This window comes from Mauremys mutica, chromosome 2, assembly GCF_020497125.1.
Source record: "Mauremys mutica isolate MM-2020 ecotype Southern chromosome 2, ASM2049712v1, whole genome shotgun sequence".
NCBI lineage: Eukaryota > Metazoa > Chordata > Testudines > Geoemydidae > Mauremys > Mauremys mutica.
The window spans coordinates 75,645,481-75,666,467 of record NC_059073.1 but is presented as its reverse complement, the minus strand read 5'-3'; the positions used below and the strand labels follow the sequence as shown (position 1 = coordinate 75,666,467).

At 39.7% G+C, this 20,987-nt stretch overlaps 1 protein-coding gene across 1 annotated transcript in view; it reads left to right on the top strand.

Annotated features, from left to right (window-relative positions):
• LOC123364773 (chloride channel protein C-like) overlaps positions 1–17,026 on the top strand; it is a 104,716-nt gene extending 87,690 nt beyond the window's left edge. Inside the window, exons 14-16 of the mRNA XM_045007151.1 lie at positions 8,173–8,269; positions 8,846–8,941; positions 15,550–17,026. Coding sequence (XP_044863086.1) covers positions 8,173–8,269; positions 8,846–8,941; positions 15,550–15,780 — 424 coding nt within the window. The 3' untranslated portion in view covers positions 15,781–17,026. The remainder of the gene's footprint in view (positions 1–8,172; positions 8,270–8,845; positions 8,942–15,549) is intronic.
• Positions 17,027–20,987: the final 3,961 nt, after the last annotated feature.

Below are 20,987 nucleotides of genomic sequence, written 5' to 3'. Positions count from 1 at the left end.
TACACAGACAAACAGAACTGTTGTTATGGTCTCATGAACAGTTCCTACACCGCACTGGATGTTAGTACCTGTTTTAGTTAGGCAGGGAATGCTGGCCAGGATATCCAGGGCTATTCTTTACTCATTTCAGGAAGTGCATCAAGATATTGAACCTTCAACTGCACAGCCACTAGAAAATTCTGTTTGACTTCCCATTCAGAGGACCTCTTTAATGTCCAGTGCTGCAGTCCACATAGGAGTCCAAGCTTTAGTGTGGGGCTTGAACTTCTGATAACCTTCTGTCCTAGAGGCAAAATTGCTACCAAGAGAGGGAACCAAACAGCCTTTATATTTGCAACACTGTTATTTGTTGTTGCTGTGCTAGTCATTCTGCTTTGTGAGGAAACCAAGTAAGTAAGTAATAATTGGAGATATACCAATCTCCTAGAACTGGAAGGGACCTTGAAAGGTCATTGAGTCTAGTCCCCTGCCTTCACTAGCAGGACCAATTATTTGCCCCAGATCCCTAAGTGGCCTCTTCAAGGATTGAATTAACAACCCTGGGTTTAGTAGGCTAATGCTCAAACCACTGAGCTATCCCTATAGTACAGAACATTATATTCATAAACCCTCTATTGGATAGTCTTGTTTTAAATTCCCTGCTTGTAAACTAGTAAGGAAAGGGGATGCTTTGTTTTCCTCAATTTAAAGAGATGGTAGAGCAGCTGTTCCAAGTAACAATAATGACACTATTGCTGAGACAAACATTTTCATGATGATGCATGGGAACACTAAATCCAAACCACATTGTTTAGCTATTGCATGCTTTCACTCCAGTAAAGGGGAATGTCACAGACCTGAAAGTAAATCGAAGAGATCATAGTTTAGAAAATATGACAAAGTTGAAAACTTAAAGCTGTATTACACAGTAACATCCTTTAACAGGGAAATAATTGCTCCAAAGTACTGTATATATGTATATTTCATGGCAGTTTATTAGGTATGATTTGTCTCTGGTCAGCAAAGTGAATAGAAACCATTGTGAGTTAAGAATGTTTTGTGGCACGGTACAGACTGCTGATATGTGCTGCTGGGAAAGGAACATGGCACTGTGAAAAGTTACGGATCTCTCCAGGACAGTATCATAGAAATGCTTCTATGACTTGAATGCATCCATAAGAGGGGACAGTTTTTTCTAGTTTACTTCCATCCACTTCACCAGATGAGGGATAATATGACATGCCTCCCCACATATACACACACATTCTCACACACCATTTTAATAAGCCAATGTCCCTATATTTTATATGAGAAGCATTTGCATTTGGAAAGAAAAATGCAGTACAACAGTTTGGGAGTGAATGGAAGGTTTAAGAAAAAATCCTAACATTCATGATGCCCCAAACACTTAATATGTGAAGTAATTCTTGAGTGTGACTGTGGAAAGATTAACCTTAATATCAGCAAAGTCTCTCTGCTGGCACCCTCTGAAATAATTTGTCATTTTGCAAGTTGGAGAATCTTTTCCTTCTGGCACTTTGTTAAGAGGATACTAAATTCAGTTCCCAGGAATGCAAAGTTACTCAATCTGGTACAGAAGGCTGCAAAGTTCATGCAATACATGGGGAGATAAATGTATTGCATAAAGATTTTCTTTTCTTCTAGAAGATCATCCATGGTCTTCCCATCATCCCTTCTTCATAATAGTGATCCTTCTAGCACTGATCAGTGATAGAAATGAGGCAAATTATGTGGACTACTCTTTCAAATGCTGAATTTAAGTTGAGCCAGCAAAAAATAAAAATGCACATTACATACATGAAAACTTTGTGTGTGTGCGCAAATGGGATAGTTGACTGCATATAAAGGTGCTTTTGCAATTATTTGAGTACAAGTATGGGATCTGAGGGCATATTGTTTGTTTGTACGATGTCATAAATTCCTGAGTTTGAAAAGCTGGCCCCGTTAGTTTAAATGTGAGATTAAAAAAAAGATACAGTATACAGTAACCTGACATTTAAATTAGAACAACTCACTGAGAGCAACCTATTGCTGATTTGGGTTTCCTTTTGAAATAAATTGAATCCAGCACTTTCAAGAAAGCCCTTTGACATTACACTCCTCCCCATATATTCAGGGCCGCCCAGAGTGGGGGTGCAAGTGGGGCAATTTGCTCCAGGCCCTGGGTCCCACAGGGGCCCCCACGAGACTTTTTCAGGACCCCTGGAGCGGGGTCCTTCACTCGCTCCGGGGGGCCTGGAAAACTCTTGTGGGGCCCGGGCCCCTGGAGCTTCTTCCGCTCCGGGGCTTTGGCAGCAATTCGGTGGCGGGGGGTCCTTCCGCCCCGGGACCCACCGCCAAAGTGCCCCGAAGACCTGCAGCGGGGGGTCCTTCTGCCCCGGGACACGCCGCCAAAGTGCCGGGTCTTTGGCGGCAATTCGGCGGTGGGGGCCCCCCGCCGCTGAAGCTCCCAGACCCCCTGAATCCTCTGGGCAGCCCTGCATATATTGTCAGAATCCTAGGACAGTGTAGCTCATGGGCAATGAAGATGGAGGAAGGTTTCGGAGTTTATGGCACAGATTTTTATTTTGGATCTTAATGTGAAACTCCTTACAAAGAACAACGTTATTTGATACTTTCAAAATTAGTGGGCCTGTTTCATTATACAAATAATTGTGCAGGTGTTGCAGGATTCTGCCACACAGCCTTTTGGAGTAAATGCCAGAGTGCTACAGAGTGTAGGTGCTTAACTCAAAAAGCTAAATTAAAAACGTATGCAGCCACATGTGGGTGGCTTTTAGGCAAGAGCAGACTGTTAAATGTGGAAATCAAATATGGGCATAGGGAAAACTGGTGTGTGTATGGAAAGACTGATCACATATTTTGTCCTATAGTTTAAATGTGTGGTAAATTCTTCTGAAATGGAAAATCTGGATGGTAGCAAACCAGATTGGGGGGAAGGAGGGACAAATACGAATCCAATTCTGGGCTTTTGCCCGTTTCTAGAATCAAACCAAATGGAACCTTGTGAAGATTCAGAAATATTAAGTTTGCATTTTTCCATTTGTTTTCCAATTTTGATGTGATCTCTGTATTTTCACACTGAGGCTAGGGCTATCTGTCTATTTATTTATTCATTCACTCATTTACTTATTGCAGTGATGGGGTCCTAATAAATATGTATCTGAAAACTTCACAACCCTTAAATATTTGACTTCATAACCTGCCGTTGAGGTAGGGAAAATGATCCTCATTTTACAGAGTCGGACCCCGAGGCACTGAGATTAAATATCTTGCCCCAGGTCACATGAGAAGCTTGTGGCATAGACAGTTTTTGATCCCAGAATTTGAGGCTCTGAGTACAGTGCATCAACCACAAGACCATCCCTTTGGAAGTCAGAGCGCCAAAATCTAATCAAAGACTGTTCTTACACGGTTTCCAGCCCAAGTCTGTAGGCTCAAGTGGTTTGGATAAACACTGGCAATTTTGGCTGTTTAACCTGAACTGACCCTCTAACTGTTCTGAGATTTACCGGTCAGAAATGAAAAATCTGAGCTCTCTAGCGGTGCCCTGTACCCAGGGATCTAATCCTCATACCCTCGCTAATCCTCCCTAAAAGGAAAAAATCATTTCCCCATTTTACAAAAATTTCAGTTTTTCCACAGTTTAAAGAAACACATGTGAAAACCATCTTTCCTAGTTTAACAGCAGCTATGTTAAAACAAAGCATAAATAACTCAGAGAAGTAGGCCTGTTTGCTTCAAACTGGTTATCCCTCTTATAGTTTTATGCATAAAGTCTCTCCTGTTGTATTATCTTGTGGAGGCCACATTACCGTGAGTGTTAGAACAAGTGCTTAACTTTTACTGAGTAGTAGAGTTATGACCCAGCTCTGCTGAGGGTTTCCTGTAGGGTGCTGAACACCCACAATTCTTATTGACTTTTGTAAAAAGTTGAAGGTACATGGTGGCAGATCCTCAGCTGCAGGAAACCGTCATAGCTTCATTGATTTCAATGGAGCTCTTACAACTTACACCAGCTAAGGATAGGATTGCCAATTTTGGTTGGACATATTCCTGGAGGTTTCATCACATGACCTAATCTTTAATGAATGATTAGCAGTCCTGGAGAGCTGGCAACCCTAGCTAGGGATCTGCTTGCCAGTGCATTGGATGAGGCAATCAGTAGCACCCCTACACATTAGGGATCATTAGAGACCACAGAGGGGCTTCTGTATCTTTTTAATGCTATTTTGAAACCTATCTTCTTTACTTTACAAAAAGCATAGCTAGGATATGGAGCCTGGTCTGAACCCATTGAAACCAGAACTTGTCACTGGACCTTTGGATCATGCCTTAATGAAGATGCAACAGAGAAGTGGCTCTTTTTGCAGATGGAGGGATAATTATATTAAGTTCCTTCATTGTGCTCTGCTTCATACATGACACACATTAATTCATAGTCCATATCAAGCCACACATAGACAATAAAATTTCAGAAACAAAATACACACGCAAGAAGCAGTGCAGGTATCTTTGGTGAATTAATGCAGAAAAAATGGGTTTTAAACGTCAGTGAACAAACTGAAACAAATACTCCGGGTTCTCTAATTTTCTCAATAAAATCCATGGCTCTCCTTTGCATTCATGGTGAAAGAGTCATGCCCTGAATGGTTTTGCCAGTGATAGGATTTGTTTAATCTACTGTCTTTGTATTTATAGCTATTTTTGAGCTTGTGTTCCTCTTATGTCATTCCCCCTATGCACAGAATTTGCAGTTTTCTCTGATAAATGGGCTTTTCTGACAAGAAAAGGGTGACACTCTAAGTTGTCAGATACTTTTAATTCCTGAGTATCATGCCGTATGTGACATTTGGAGGTTGTGATAATAATGTGTTATCTTAATTATGTGTGTCCTCATGATGCATGTTTTGCAACAGATATAGTATATAAAACTACAACAGTGCCTTTGAAATGAGATTCATTACTTAAGGGTTTTCTTCCTTCTTAAATAAACAAAGAGTAAATGAACAATTGCTGAGTCCAAGTTTGAATCCTAGAACTTCCTGTTAAGTCCAAAAAATAGTGCAAGGAACATGTTTGGTCTGCTCTTTCTAAGGCTTGATGATGTGATAGGAAGGATGTTGTGTGTAACATCAAAGCGTGATGTTGTTATGCCTCCAAAGCATGACTTCTGGAGGCCCAAATCCAATAACGTACGCTCATTTTTCTCTCGAATATGGCAGGCTTTAATAGGATTGGATTCTTATCAGAAACGTTCCAACAATTTCCTTCATTGTATTTCTGTGTGCCTTTTTTGACTAGCCAAATTCCTCTCACTTCTCAAAGCCCTGCTACTCCCCACTGAGTTGAGTTAAGAACAGTGTTGAGCAAATTGGAAGCTGCCAAAACCAGCCAAGAAACCACTGGTGATGAGCAAATCTTTCTGCTCTTTAAGCTCATGGTAAACGTTGCCTGCTTTTTCCTCCAGTCAGACACTGTTAACGTGGAAAACAAAAGGGTTTGTGTGATGGACAGGCTCAAACCATATCCTGGATATGAACACCTCCAGACTTTGGAAAGTACCACTATGGATCAGAACTTTGCATTTGGGGTCCATCTCTAGCTTGTAGAACAATGTATTGTTGAAAGCCACAAATAGAATTCTGGCCCTGAGATAAGCCATGCAGTTTTGCTCCCTGAAGGCGGCTGCATTTCAGTGGTGAATGAAATGATTCCATGGTAGTTGTAAATGAATATCTGGGGGCAGAGTTTGGCTCTGGTGTATAATTCACAATTACTTAATGTGATTTGGAGGCTCGTGAGAAATGTTATATAATGTGAACCAATAAGTATAACTGTGAATAGGTGATCCTTGCAAGCAGAGGGCATAATACATTAAAGACAGGACATACTACATTACTGGATTTTCATCTTGTCCATGACCCCCGCTGCAGTGAACGTATCAGGAGGAGTGCTTTGGGGAAGAGTACTTGGCTGCTCTTCAGAAACAACTGTCTAACAAGAGTTAGAACTGCACTAGTTAGGTACAGACCAAGGGCTGCCTCAGAGCTTTGCTCTCATTAATAATGTGAAAGTGATTTTTAAAGATGTCAGTGCCAAAAAAGGTTGTTTGGGGGGATGTGTAGTGAGTAATTTTGTTGCAATAGATAATATGAGCTATGTTAGTTATTTACTCATTTTTCTTGGGAGGGGAAAGTGTGTTTAATGGTTGGAGCAGCTGACTGGACCTCTACCTGGCTCTGCCACTGATTTCCTATGTAACCTTGGGCAAGTTATTTCATCTCTTTGTACCTCATCTGTGAAAAGGGCATATATATTCCCCAGTTACAGGGATGCTTAATAATCCTAAAGCTCTTTGAAAGCCCTGGATGAAGGGCAAAATATCTCATTTTAAATTTTGGAAAGGTTTGATGACAAGTGTTTTTCAAAATACTGAACAAATAGAAGAGAAGAAATAAATTGTATTAAATTGTAATAAATACTGTAGCTAATTAAGACAATGTGCAGGAAAGTGATTCTAATGTGTTGTATATTGCTGCATATTCTTTCAGATTTGAATGAAATAAGATTTTTTTTTCTTTTGCAATATTTTAAGTTCTTGATATACCCCCAACACATTACCTGCCATAACACAAGATTGAGAAACACATTCTCCTGAAGATTATCTTGAGTGTGCCAAGAACAGCTTGAATCACTGTTAAACTGGATCAGCAAATCTATAGTTACTGTATATTCATCTACAGCATAAATCCCTCTTTAACCTACTTCCAGGTAACCAAAGCTAGTAACTTGGTCACGTCCCTAGCTACTATAGGCAACATGCGTTTTCTCCCCCCCACCCCTTTTATAAAAGTCCCGGGAATCATAGGGAAAAACACTATATTGCCCATATTTTTCATTTTCAAATTCATTAAATATTTTTGGTCATTTTTCCTATTAGTCCCCCTTTATTTAAATGTCTCCTACTGTCTACAAATTGAGCTATGCACTGATACGTATCCTGGAAGTTTCTGTCATCATTTCCCTCCATAGGTGGATCCCCCTCCATTAGTTGCCCCCACTAGCACCAGACATGTGACCCTCCTTCTGGCTGGGGACAGATGGATGTTCCTCCTGCTGGAGTCTATTATAGCCTTCCCTTATGCCAGCCAGGAGGCTTGCTAGAACCTTTGAAGGACCCATGCCATTCTGATCATCTTCTGGCTTAGGAAAGTTGGATGTTCCTCCCTCTGGGAACCTGTCAGTGCCTCATCTTCTGCCATCCAGAAGGTTCACTAGAGAGCGGTGATAGCGTTCCTGTCTGGAAGCGAGGGATCGGAGGTTGGGTCTCCATCTTGAACCCTGCGTATGTGAGCATATTACACTCCCACAGACTCTGTACTCTGAGAACACTGATGGGAGTTTATAACAATAACTTAGGAACTGGAGTTTTGATCCTAATTCTTCATTTTCCGTTTAGAAAAGTCACCTTGTATTTCAATCTCTTCCCTGCCGAACTCCTAATTAAAGGTTGTGTGATTGCTGTTCCCTGTGTCCCATGTGTATCTCAGTGGGCACAAATTTTACATATATTGATAAAGATGGCCATTTGAATTTGAATCAGACAGCAAAGATGGATGTCTCACACAGATCGTGGGTGCAATCCTGGTCCCACTGAAGTAATTGGGTGCCAGGATTTCACTCCTTATTTAAACCACAATGAGTCTGAATTTTTTTTTTACAAACATGGGTCTCATGCTTTAATGTGGACATAAGGTGGAACTGAAAAAATCTATACAAAAAAAAAGATGACAAACCTGATCCCCTTTGTAACTGCAATTATGACTTGATTGGAACAAACTAGATAGATTACACAAGCAGCTCTTGCCAATCATATTAATTCAAATCAAAAATAAAAATGTAGGGGGGATAAATCCATTTTCAAAAAATGTAGGTTTGGGAGGAGTTCCACACCAAACCAAAACCCGAAGAGAGAGACACAATTTTTGCTGGAAATCTAGAAAAGCAAAACTTGCTTTGTATAAATAAGGTATTGCCCACTAATATTAGACTTATCATATCTGTATATTTTTAGCATTGTCAGGCACTGGTTTCTGGAGATTATAATCCATGATGCTGGCCCTTTTTTAATTTGGCTTTGATGGTGAATGTATTCCTTTTAAAACCTAGGTTAGAACTATGCATGCTGCTGCAACATGAAGCCATCTTTGAAACAGAGACTAACCATGATTCTCTTTCCTGCTGTCCTCTTCTCCTCTACCAGAAGGTAATCACTTTTCTTTATTTCTCCCTTTTGTTAATTGATGCATGTTTGATATGGCCCAGGGATTGTACTAGGAATGAAAATGGTTATTAATATGTTGTTAAATAAGTAGTAAAATTATAAACTAAAGAAAAGGGCAGCCCATAAACAGCCAGATGAAACTGCAATAAGTTACAGGCGCTCCTGGAGCAGCCCAGACTCTGGGAGGCACACAGGAGTGGAAGCCGGGATTTTTTGTGTTCTAATCCTGGCTCTGACACAGTCCTTAAATCAGTTACTCCTGTCCCCTCTCTGTTTCCTGTCTGTAAAATGGGGCAGGTAATACTTAGCTTTGTGAGTGTAATCACCTTTGCCAATTATGAGGTTTAATTAATGTTGATAAAGCATAATGAAGGTGCAAAGAACTGTAGAAGAGCTAAGTATTATTAATTTATCAAAACGAAGAAAGGATTTAAAAATTCTAAACATGAGATTGGTAAAAATAAATTAGGATGTACAGATGCAGATGAAAATCCATCCTATGGTTTAGAGACAAATTAGAAAGGTTTGGAAGGAGAAATAGAATCTTGCCTATTGCAGATAACAGTGGAGAAGTTGCCTGATCCACCACAGATGACTATGCTGCTGAATTGCTACAGTACAGATCCTCAGTATCAGCAACTCTTCATCAATCTGGTAAGAGTGAAGCCAACTCTAAAAACAAACATTTCCTCCATGAACAATGTATTTGTTATATTTTCTCATTTGTTTATGATGGCTGTGTCAGCCACACTGACTTACATAAACACTGCCAATCCTGGGACGTTACACTCTCAACAAAAGTAACCGAGTACAAAGAGCATTCCAAAGTTTTAATTCATATTGTATAAACGTAACAGATGTTGATAAAATGAGCCAACAAGAAAATACAACAAAGGAGACCATTTCAAGGGGGCTTTTGATTAAAATACATTCCAGATTGACCAAAAGATACAACGTTAATGGAATAGATCATTTAACTGTCATCATTTGGCTCCCTTAGCATTATAAAGCAAACATAAAGCATTTCCATGTTTATTTCCTAAATACTGCACCAGAATACTGGGCCCAAGCACATTATCATTTTTGGTGCACTGTACAAGGCTTAATAAAAATAAACAAATAAATAAAGCCAGTCTTTGCCTCAATGAGTTAACAATGCACAGAGTAGACACACATAAAATGTGGCACCCAGGGAAATTCAGAGTTGGGACTGACTTAAAGGGTTTTTATTAAAAAAAAAATATTTTGAGCTCTTCTCGAGTTGACTGTAGTGCTCCTAATGAACACAGCAATTGCCATACTGGGTCAGACCCGATGTCCATTTAGGCTGGTATTCTGTCTCTGACATTGGCCAGAAACAGGTGCTTTAGAGGAAGGTGTAAGAACCTTGCTTCCCTTCCGGGATAATTTGCCTCCTACATGGATCTCATCCTGATCTGTAATAGTTAGAGATGGGTTTAAGCCCTGAGGCATGAGGTTTAATATCCCTTCTACATTTTTGTTATTAATTCTGATAATTCTGGATAGTCTTGGTGTCCATATACATGTCTCATCTCTTTTTGATTCTTGACCTCAGTGACTTCCTGTGACAATGAGTTCTACAGTTTAATCACACATTGGGTGTGAACATATTTCCTTTTATTGGTTTTGAATTTCCTTTCTTTCATTTTCATTAAATGTTCACTTGTTCTTGTATTATACCAGGGGTTGGCAACCTTTCAGAAGTGCTGTGCCGAGTCTTCATTTATTCACTCTAATTTAAGATTTTGCATGCTGGTAATACATATTAACGTTTTTAGAAGGTCTCTTTCTAGACGTCTATAATATATAACTAAACTATTGTTGTATGTAAAGTTAATAAGGTTTCAAAATGTTTAAGAAGCTTCATTTAAAATTAAATTAAAATGCAGAGCCCTCTGGACTGGTAGCCAGGATCCGGACAGTGGGAGTGCCACTGAAAATCAGCTCGCGTGCCGCCTTCGGCACCTGTGCCATAGGTTGCCTACCCCTCTTTTATACTATAGGATTGGGAGAACACAAGTTCCTGATCTACCTTCTTGATATCATTATCTTATCCTGTCCTCTCTTTTTCTCCTTTCCAAAGTAAACATGTGACCTTAAGAGCACCTCAGTGCCAACTGGCAAAGGGTTCACTGTCATGTAACAGCTACTCTTAACAGGCTTGACAAACTCACTATGCCTAACACATTGCTGTCATAGTATTTACCTATAAAGACTGTCTTGTAAGGTATCAGATGAAAACTGGTAACATAAGGGTCATTAATATCATTGTGAAACATATGTGTTAATACTATATGAAGAATTATGGATACTCACTGATATTATGCTTTAAAGTCTGTAACCAAACAAAAGGAGAAACAGGTTTTCTCCCAGACAGGAGGGAAGGTAGTTATCTCCCTGTTTCTAATGTAAATTGAGTATTGTGGAGCCATATATAATAGGAACTACCTTTGCATAGAAGTCAACAAGAAAAGCCAGGTTGACAGGGGTGTGTGAACTCAGCTTGGGCAGACACTGGAATCCGAACCCCTGTCTCTGGGAATAAACTCCCAATGAACCTTGGGAAATATAAGGAGAAGCAAAAGAACATTCTGTTGTCCATTTACTGAGGAGACCCCTGGTAAGGAGTAGGGAAAATCATGAAAATCTGGATCCAGATTTGATTGAAAACCAGCAAGCTCTACAGAAAAACTCAGAGGGTAGGAAAACGGCTTTAGCCAAAGGATTGTAGCTTGCTAAAGTTATGTTTAGTCTCTTAGAAGTGTCTTATCCTTCAGTTTCATTTGTAACCAATTCTGTTTCCATTATCCTTGCTTTGTATCACTTAAATCTCTGTCTTTGTTAATAAACTTCTGTGTTTTATGAGTAGATCTCTCTGCTGTAATATTAAGCAAAATGTGAATTAGTTGACTCAGACAAGCTAGAGTGCACACTCCCTTTGGAGATAGTAAACTTTTTTGGGAAGTTCTGTGGCCTGTGTTATGCAGGAAGTCAGACTAGATGATCACAATGGTCTCTTCTGGCCTTAGAATCTATGAAGTTGGTAATTTTTCTGTGTGTCCAGTGATGGGGGCTGGGTACTCCAGGAGAATGATCTTCCAGGGGCTTGGGACCTGCACATATTACCTGCAAGCAAAGTAAGGGCCATCAGAGTCCTGAGAAATTTGTCTCGGATAGCTAGCAGACTGGGCTAACAGGGAGTTTAGAACCAGCAAATATCTCTCTTACGGAGATAGACGCATGGTAACCTATAATTTTGGGTGTCCTGAGAAAGTGTCACAAAACAATCTGTCTTTTTAATCTCTTTTCATTTGTGAGTTTCCCCAGGCCTTTGATCATTCTCACTGCTCTTCTTTGACCGGCCCCACCCCTTTAGTTCTGCAGTATTCTTTTTGAAATGGGTTGACCAGCATTGCACACAGTATTCCAGATGAGGTCATACTACTGATATATATAAAATTATTATAATAGTCTTTGTATTATTCCATGTCTCATTCCTTATGCATCCCGACATTTTGTTAGCTTTATTTTTTTTAACCACATCTACACATTAAGCAGAGGTCTTCATTGAGCTGTCTACAGGGAAGACGAGGGTCCCTTTTTTGAGTTGATACAGTTAACTTATAAACTGTAATGCATATCTATAATTTATAGGGCTGTCATACGATTAAAAATATTAATTGCGTGATAAAAAAAACAATCTCGACTAATTGCACTGTTAAACAATAATTGAATACCATTTATTTAAATATTTTTGGATGTCTTCTACATTTCAAGTATATTGATTTCAATTACAACACAGAACACAAAGTGTACAGTGCTCATTTTATATTTATTTTTATTACAAATATTTGCACTGTAAAAAACAAAAGAAATAGTATATTTCAATTCACCTAATACAAGTAGTGTAGTGCAATCTCTTTATTGTGAAAGTTGAACTTACAAATGTAGAATTATGTAAAAAAAAACCTGCATTAAATAATAAAACAATGTTAAACTGTAGCACCTCCAAATCCACTCAGTCTTACTTCAGCCAATCGCTCAGACAAACAAGTTTGGTTACAATTTGCAGAAGATGCTGCTGCCTGCTTCTTGTTTACAATGTCACCTGAAAATGAGAACAGGCGTTTGCATGGCAATGTTGTAGCCGGCATCGCAAGATATTTATGTGCCAGATGTGCTAAAGATTCACATGTCCCTTCATGCTTCACCCACCATTCCAGAGGACTTACGTCCATGCTGATGATGGGTTCTGCTTGATAATGATCCAAAGCAGAGCAGATTGATGCATATTCATTTTCATCATCTAAGTCAGATGCCATCAGCAGAAGGTTAATTTTCTTTTTTGGTGGTTCGGATTTTGTAGTTTCTGCATCAGAGTGTTGCTCTTTTAAGACTTCTGAAAGCATGCTCCACACCTCATCCCTCTCAGATTTTGGATGGCACTTCAGATTCTTAAACCTTGGGTCAAGTGCTGTAGCTATTTTTAGAAATCTTACATTAGTATCTTCTTTGCATTTTTGTCAAATCTGCAGTGAAAGTGTTCTTAAAATGAACAACATATGCTGGGTCATCATCCGAGACTGCTATAATATGAAATATATGGCAGAATGCGGGTAAAACCAAACAGGAGACATACAATTCTCCCCCAAGATGTTCAGTCACAAATTTAATTAATGCCTTATTTTTTTTAATGAGCATCATCAGCATAGAAGCATGTCCTTTGGAATGGTGGCTGAAGCATGAAGGGGCATATGAATGTTTAGCATATCTGGCATGTAAATACCTTGCAACACTGGCTAGAAAAGTTCCATGTGAACGCCTGTTCTCACTTTCTGGTGACATTGTAAAAAAGAAACAGGCAGCAGTATCTCTGGTAAATGTAAACGAACTTGTTTGTCTTCATGGTTGGCTGAACAAGAAGTAAGACTGTAGCATCTCAACAGTGTCCTTATCTTCCTTAATTGCTCTCTTCATCCACTGGTGATCCAGTGAAGTCACTAATTCTTTTGTGAGCTTTCTGCTTCTGAAATATTTAAAGAATTTCATGTTTGTTTTTACACATTTAGTTATCTGCTCCTCAGAATGGTAGAGAAATGTGAAGGTAAAAGTAGTTGCTCATTTTCTTCATTGTGGATTCATTAATTAGAAATTCCCTACAACTGATTAAACTGGCTTTTATCAAAGATATGTGTCCAAGATTTTCCTTGGGATTTTTGATGATATTGAATTTAATTTCCTGCAGCCTCTGGGTTTTCCCTGCTAATCTCCCAAACAATATTGGCTCTATTTAGTTTGTGAGATTTGACTAGATTACATCTTGAGAGGTGATGTGACTGCAGACCAGACAAGAGAATACCAAGGAGTATATTATTATTCAACCTATATTTTTACGTGAATTGAACCTATATTCCAGTGGTCCCCAACCTTTTCGTCTATCGGGGGCCAGATGAAGGACCGTGGCGGCGGTTGAGCATCCACTGCAATGCCGCCGAATTTTGGCAGCGACGCCTCTCGATGATGCCGCTTGTCAGCGGCAAGCGATGTCATCGAGAGGCGTCGCTGCCAAAATGCCGCCGAAATTCGGTGGCATTTCAGTGGATGCTTGACTGCCGGCCAGGACGTGGGCGCATTTAGATGCCCCCGCAGGTGCCATGGCGCCCGCGGGCACCGCGTTGGGGACCCCTGCTATATTCTAGATTTTTACTTGAAATAATGTTTTCAAAATTTCCTTTTTTTAAAATTCCAAAACAATAAAAAGGTTGAAACCGAAACAAAATGTAGTTATTGAAATTACCATTGTTTGACATGACACAGTTTTTTTTCAACTTTTCAAAATTTCCAACAAACCACAAAGTGCATTATTCACCGAGCTTTAATCTTAACTACTAACCAACTCTTGCTGATTTCCCTACAAGGTTAATCAGGGAGGTGTGTCTGTATTTTTTATGTCACACCTTGTCTGTTTAGTCAGTTTTTCACTTCGTAATAGCAGAAAAAGAAACTCTGGCACAATAGCCACAATAGCAGGTCAGGGCTAATGGGAGAAAAATCCTTGTAGAAAGAGCTTGAGAACATATTTGTAGTGTTTCCTTTTGAGCCTTTTGGGTGAAATACAACTTTAACTTAGACATAAGCCAATGCATGGAGTCTCTGGTGGTGGAAAGTCTACTATGGTGGAGTTTGTGGAGGACAAAGTGGCTGTAACCTCACTTTGCCAGGTGGCCTAGAGGCCAGAAATGGCTGGGGTGAGGGTATGGGCAGGGCAGTTGAGAGATGCACTGATTCAGTGCAGCAACCTCTTGATGGCCTTTGCTGATCGGCTCCTACAGAGCTCATGGTCAGAATTCAAGCTGACCTATGGGAATGAATCCTGCTGAGGGCCTCCCTGTTGCAGTGAGGTTCAATTTGTACTTCTGGGTACTTTCTGGGTGGATCTTGCCCTTCATTAGTCCTTTAAAAAATATTTTGAAAAGACATCTGAATGCTCTCTCTCCTCTGGTTCCAATCTGCCACTATCCAAAAATATTCCTGGAGAGCCTACAAGACACACATCCTCAGGTGGGTGTGGGGAGCTTCCACTGATTTCCCGGTGCACCAATATGCACTTGAGGATAGAATTTGGCCCAAGTTATGAGTAGGATGCTATATGGATAGGTAAGCTATAGAAACTTGGTGAACACCTACTTAAAATACCAATATTTACCTTGGAAACCTACCAAATTAGTTTTAGCTAAATCTAGAAACATTTATGTCTAAGGTGGGATTCAATGATCAGCATTCAGCACCCAGGAGACCTCATAGTATATATTTTTTCTTTGTTCTCTCTCGTGCAGTATATATTTCTGATTTTTACTAACATTAACTAAAGAATATTACAGAATGTCACAAATGGGTTGTATAGTGAGAGAGCAGTTAGTAAACATCTCTTTGACTTAATAAATACTTGGTCATTTACTATTTCCAAACAGGAATTCAGACCATATCAATGGAGCTCAGCTTAGCTGTTCCAGCCTGTGAGATTTGGGTATATTCCAGTCATAACAGTTTAATGTGAACCTGATCTTTTAGTGGAAAAGAAAGGGCTCATTACAGTGTACTTTATACTGATTTGGGTACAGCTGAAATAAAAAAAGAAAGTGTAGTAATCTCACCCTCCACCACTCAGGAAGCCTGCTGTAACAGGAATGGCTACACACTTATTTTCTCCAACCCCCACCTTCTCTCTCTCTGTCTTGCAGGAGCCGTACATAAACAAATCAGCAGTGTCAGTTCAGGCTCATTTCTCTCTGCAACGCACATACATCATCTTTCGGACCTTGGGGCTTCGCCACCTGACAGTTGTTGACCTACAGAACCGAGTTGTTGGGATAATAACCAGGAAAGATCTGATGTCTTTCCAGCTGGAGGAGAGGCTGGCGCGTCAGCTGGCATCGCAGAAACGTGACTCAGATGAGCAGCCCTTAGATTAGGAAAAGAGAACAGAACTGTGAATGTTTTATTTCTTAAGATTTGTCACTTTAATTTTTTTTTAATAAGCCTGCATTCTTCTTAGGTAAAGGAAAAAATGGATATGACTGTGCTGTTAGATTCCTTTAGAGCAGGGCAGTTCAAAAGGCATCCTCCCTGGGCCCTTAAATGTATCCTACCACTAGCTCTCTCGAACCATAGGATGATGGCAAAGTTCATTGACTGCAGATTTGACAGGGCACTGGGTTAGATGGACCATTGGTCTGACCCAGTATGGCTGTTCTTATGTATGTTCTGATATTTTTAAGGCTTGTGAACTAAATCAGAATTTTTCTACTCATCTACCACGGAAGGCAGAAGTACAAGCAGATATGAAGGTTGAGGTTAAAATGTCCCAAAGCGTCTATTTTCAAAAGTGACATAGTCATTTAGCGGCCTAAGTCCTGCTGATTTTCATTGAGACTTAGGCTTTGTCAACACTTAAAGTTGCACTTCTGTAACTATGCTGGCATAGTTAGATGCAAAAATGCCCTAGCACAGATGATATTTTACTGGTATAAAAGTGATTATACTGGTATAACTTATTCTAGTTTGGCGAAGCAAAATAACCTATATCAGTATAAAACAACTTACATTATAACTGTATCTACTCTAAGGCTTTTACTGACACATTTCTGTCAGTAAAAAAATCTTACCCCTTACATACATAGTTATGCCAGTAAAACTTTAAGTGCAGACTAGAGCTCAGGCTCCTAAGAGTCTACTTCACTTTTAAAAAATAGGACGTAGGCTCCTAAGTGACTTAGAAGCTTTTAAAAAATATACTGTGTGCACCTTTCTTTTTGATTTTAAAAGCATGTACTTGTAGGCTGATTTTAAACACTGCCTATGGGAATTGGACAACCAATTAAAATGAATGGGAATTGGGCATCCTACTTGCCTGAGATATATTTTAAAATCTTGGTTTCAATGAGTATGCCAGGCAGGCATAGTCCTGAGACCCTAGGGCAAACTGCTAATGTGGCCCTCAGCAGTGCAAAGTTTGAGTATGTCTGCTCTTGACTAGATTTCCTTTCATGTTTGCAGCTATTAGAACAGTCTCTCTTTCTGTACACCCACCTGGTGTAATTTGATATGTAATGAGTGTCTCACACAGAGGAGATGATCACAATTGTCCCTCTGGTTTGGATGTAGTTGTTGTTTATATTATAACATATTTGGAAACCAGGCACCCACAACACAATATAAAAGGCCCCATTCGTTGTGATTTTTGGTTTCAAACATTATGTGCTTCCATGGAAACTTCATTAAACATTGATAAATGAATGTGACAAATCTTTTGGATAAGAGACTGGTAGACTTCCTCTCTGACATAATAATTAATTGTTATTTTTGTTCTGCTAAATAATTTCCCATAGACATGCATATTAAAACCACACTATTGTCCCAAGGCTCCACCATGATTAATGTTATAATGAATACCAAGAAAAACTAGTAACTGTTTACTGGTTATAAAAAGTTGCCAGATTATCTGAAAGTAGATTTCCGATATTTGAATTGTGCAGCTTTTAGCCTCCTATTAGTCAGAGATTTATAGGACTTTCCCTGATGTCGTTCTTCACTTAGTAATGCTGTTTTCCTAGCACAGCAGAGGGTACAGGGTGCATTAAAGCGTGTGAAGTTTACAAGACAAAGGGCAGAGAATGAAATGTTAAAGAGCTTGCAGTCCAAAGCCATAATTAGGTAAAGGAGAGATAATGAACTAGGAATGTCTTGTGGACCATCTAGCTAGTAGGCGGTGGGGAACAGGTGGATTTTTAATTATCTCCCTTTCAAACCAGTAATATTATACTAACTAGTATATTGGTTGGATCACTGTCATTACTGACATGTGCTTCACCTACTCTAGGGATGTGGGGATGGGGTGTCCTGAACTTTGTGGATCACTGAGCATCAGCAGGACAATAGATCTAATCTAGAGTCCTCTTGTGAATTCCCCTAAAAAGCTGGTGCTATGAAGCTGGCTTTGAGTCCCACTCCCTCTGGTAACTAATAGCGAATCCCATATTTGGAGTATGCTTGCTGTAAACTTGTGCTCTTGGTTCAAGGCCCAGTACTCCAGCTGGTAAATGGGCTCCTTGATTCCTTGAGTGCATAAACAATGCTATCCCAGTAGTACTCAGCATTATGTGCCCATCTATGCAGTGTAAATCTCCTTCATCTTTCCACTAATTACATCTCAGGCTGATTACCTCAGGAAAACAGTATCAACTATGTTCTGTAGTTGTGGTCTATTGAAATGAACACAAGGCTTAGAGAGAAAGATTCAGCGCATCAAATTCCAGCACTGCCACTATCTTATCACATGACCTTGAGCAAGTCACTTAACTTCCTGTGCCTCAGTTACTCCATCTGAAAAATGGGGACATTAATGGTGAGCCACCTTCGTAAAGGGCTTTGTGCAATGCATATGAAAAGTGCTATTAAATATGAACTATTAATATTAAATTTTAATTATTTATCTCATACCAATGATAAAGTAGTGCTAATTTTGCCATCATGACAATGTTGTATCTCTCAGGAAACATTCATCCAATTTACCACACATCACCTAAATGCCCTGTTATGTATTATGGGGATTGCATTCTCCCTCATGTTATGCCCAATATCACCAACAGATGAGGCCTAAAATGGCAAAATCATACAGGATACACGGGTAAGATGTGCATATACTACTACAAATAGAATTCCTTTCAACATTTCCCAAGAGACATGAAGATGAGGCTCAAAGGAAGAGCTGTATTGTGGGCCCCACAGTCAAAAGAGTCCTACTTAGAGAGACTGACAACACTCATGACACAATATGTACAAAATGGTGAAAATGAAATGGCATTTTGCAGTCTACCCGTCGTGATACTTCATCAACACATTGGCTCTCATGATCCCCACATCCAATAGGTAGGTGAATCTTTTGGTACTTAGACATAATGATTTGAGAAACAGAGATAAATTGTCTTATAGTTTTGCATGAGATATGTATTTAGATTATGGATGTTCACAATTTGCCAACACAAATCCCAGTGAAGAAGGCGGAGAGCTCCTCCAGGGAAGGTCCATTTCAAGTCCTTCACCATCATTTTTGGTCTTTGTATACAGTCATACATCTTCCTACTGACTCCATTTTTATGATGTTTGTTTCCCACCTCTTATTTGTACCCCAGAATGAAATCCATTTTGCAAATGACGCAGCCTTTGTTTTGTCCAGATTTGGTATTTTGAGGCAAAAAGCCCCCTTTTGAGTTAAAAGGGTTTCTTTTTAGCAACATTGTGTCTGATACAGTAGTTATTACAAATCCCTATACATGAGTATAAAATCCTAAGAAGGATCATTATTGAGGTAAATAATTTTCTGCCACATGTCTCCTGGGAGAATGTTATACCACTTTATTACATACTTTGCGTGGGTCATATGACCCACGTGTTCTTAGATACTTATTCCTGTATTCATTGCATTAGTGTTCCTATCACACTACACTGGTCTGATACGTACCTTGGAATTAGCTGTTTAGTGCTTAAAGTGTAACTCATAATAATGCAAGTTCCTTTTTAATTTCCTTGGTTTCTAAATGAGTTATTGGGCTCATTATACTAGTATTATTACTAGTATTATTACTAGTATAATATCTAAAAGGCAACTATGCAAAAGCCAACAAAGAGCTCTATTTATTACAGCCATTACAAAGTATAGACTAACGCCACACTTCATCTTTATTTATGGTGCCGAAACTTTTTCTCCCACTCCTGAGTGGGTGGTCTGGTTACAGTGATGGTAAATCATTTACATCACTTTCCCTAAAGTAACACAAAACCCACCCAAATGGTGAAAAATGATTTTTTTTTGTAATAAGAAACCTTTTCGAAAGAAAGCTATAGCTATGTATAAGGTATCCCACTGGAACTTTCCTAAACTAATTTTCATGTTGTTCTCCCAGCAGTTCCCACTAGTGCCATGTTTTGAGGATCTCTTTGTACTTTATATTTGTTTAATAATATGGTGCAAAAATAATCTGTGTTCACTTGGAACTCTTCAAAATGTTAATCCCTAAAAATGTTACTTTATGGAGATTATCCTACACCAATGGCCCTCAACCTGGGGCACTTGCTGCCCCAATCACAGACAGCTGGCTAGTCACATGGTACTGGCTCCTCTGTCTTGTTGCTAGCTGCCAAACTGCATTAAAAGGAGCTCTAAATACATTAAATATGTTCCAAATGTTACTTTTCCATGTAAGCAGTTGCTGTAGTTGCTAAAAGGAAGTTATGTGATGGCAAAGTAATTTGTGTGACAAAGACAATTTATCTATTAAAATGCAGCCCACATTATGAATGTCTTCATATTGGATGTGGAGCTTGCCAAGCTAATTTGTGGCAGCCTCATCAGCAAAGTGCAGAGCCCTAAAACCACCATCAAATCTGGTCAGAGGGTAGTCGTCAGTGATGTGAGACATTGTCCATCTGTCTTCGGCCACAGCTAATGTGGAATCTTCTCATTAGTCCCAGGTATGAAAACTGGCTGCACATTGACCCTGGCCCATTCAAAACTGGTGGTGTGGTGAAGCCAAGGCAGGTCAGTTATAAGAGACTGGTTTCTGACATCAGCTGCAGACCATGCTTCATGCCACATCGATGGCACAGAGAAATCTTGGCAGGACTAGTGGGCACACAACAGGTGCCTCGATGACAAGCGTGCTCCTGAGTGGTTGTAGAAGCCTGTGTATTGTGGTAGACTTGAGTTTGCCCTGATCTTCTTAACCATTCTGACTGTAGCATCCTCACAATGGATGTGTGGAGGAGTGCTTAACACAGGAATGTTGCTTAATACATGGAAGTCATGGTACTGGCGTGCATCAAAATGTCCCAGTTATGAGGAGCATGGTTAAATATAATGGTCAAGCCATCTGGCTAGCCCTCAAATACCGCAGCTCAGCACGGAGGACTACTAGCAGCCAAACGCATCATTATCGCCACTATGAATAGACTGATAGAAGATTAGGGCTGGAAGAGACCTCAGAAGGTCATCTAGTCCAACCCCCTGCTCAAAGCAGGACCAACACTAACTAAATCATCCTAGCCAGAGCTTTGTCAAGCAGGGCCTTAAAAGCCTCTAAGGATGGAGATTCCACCACCTCCCTAGGTAACCCATTCCAGT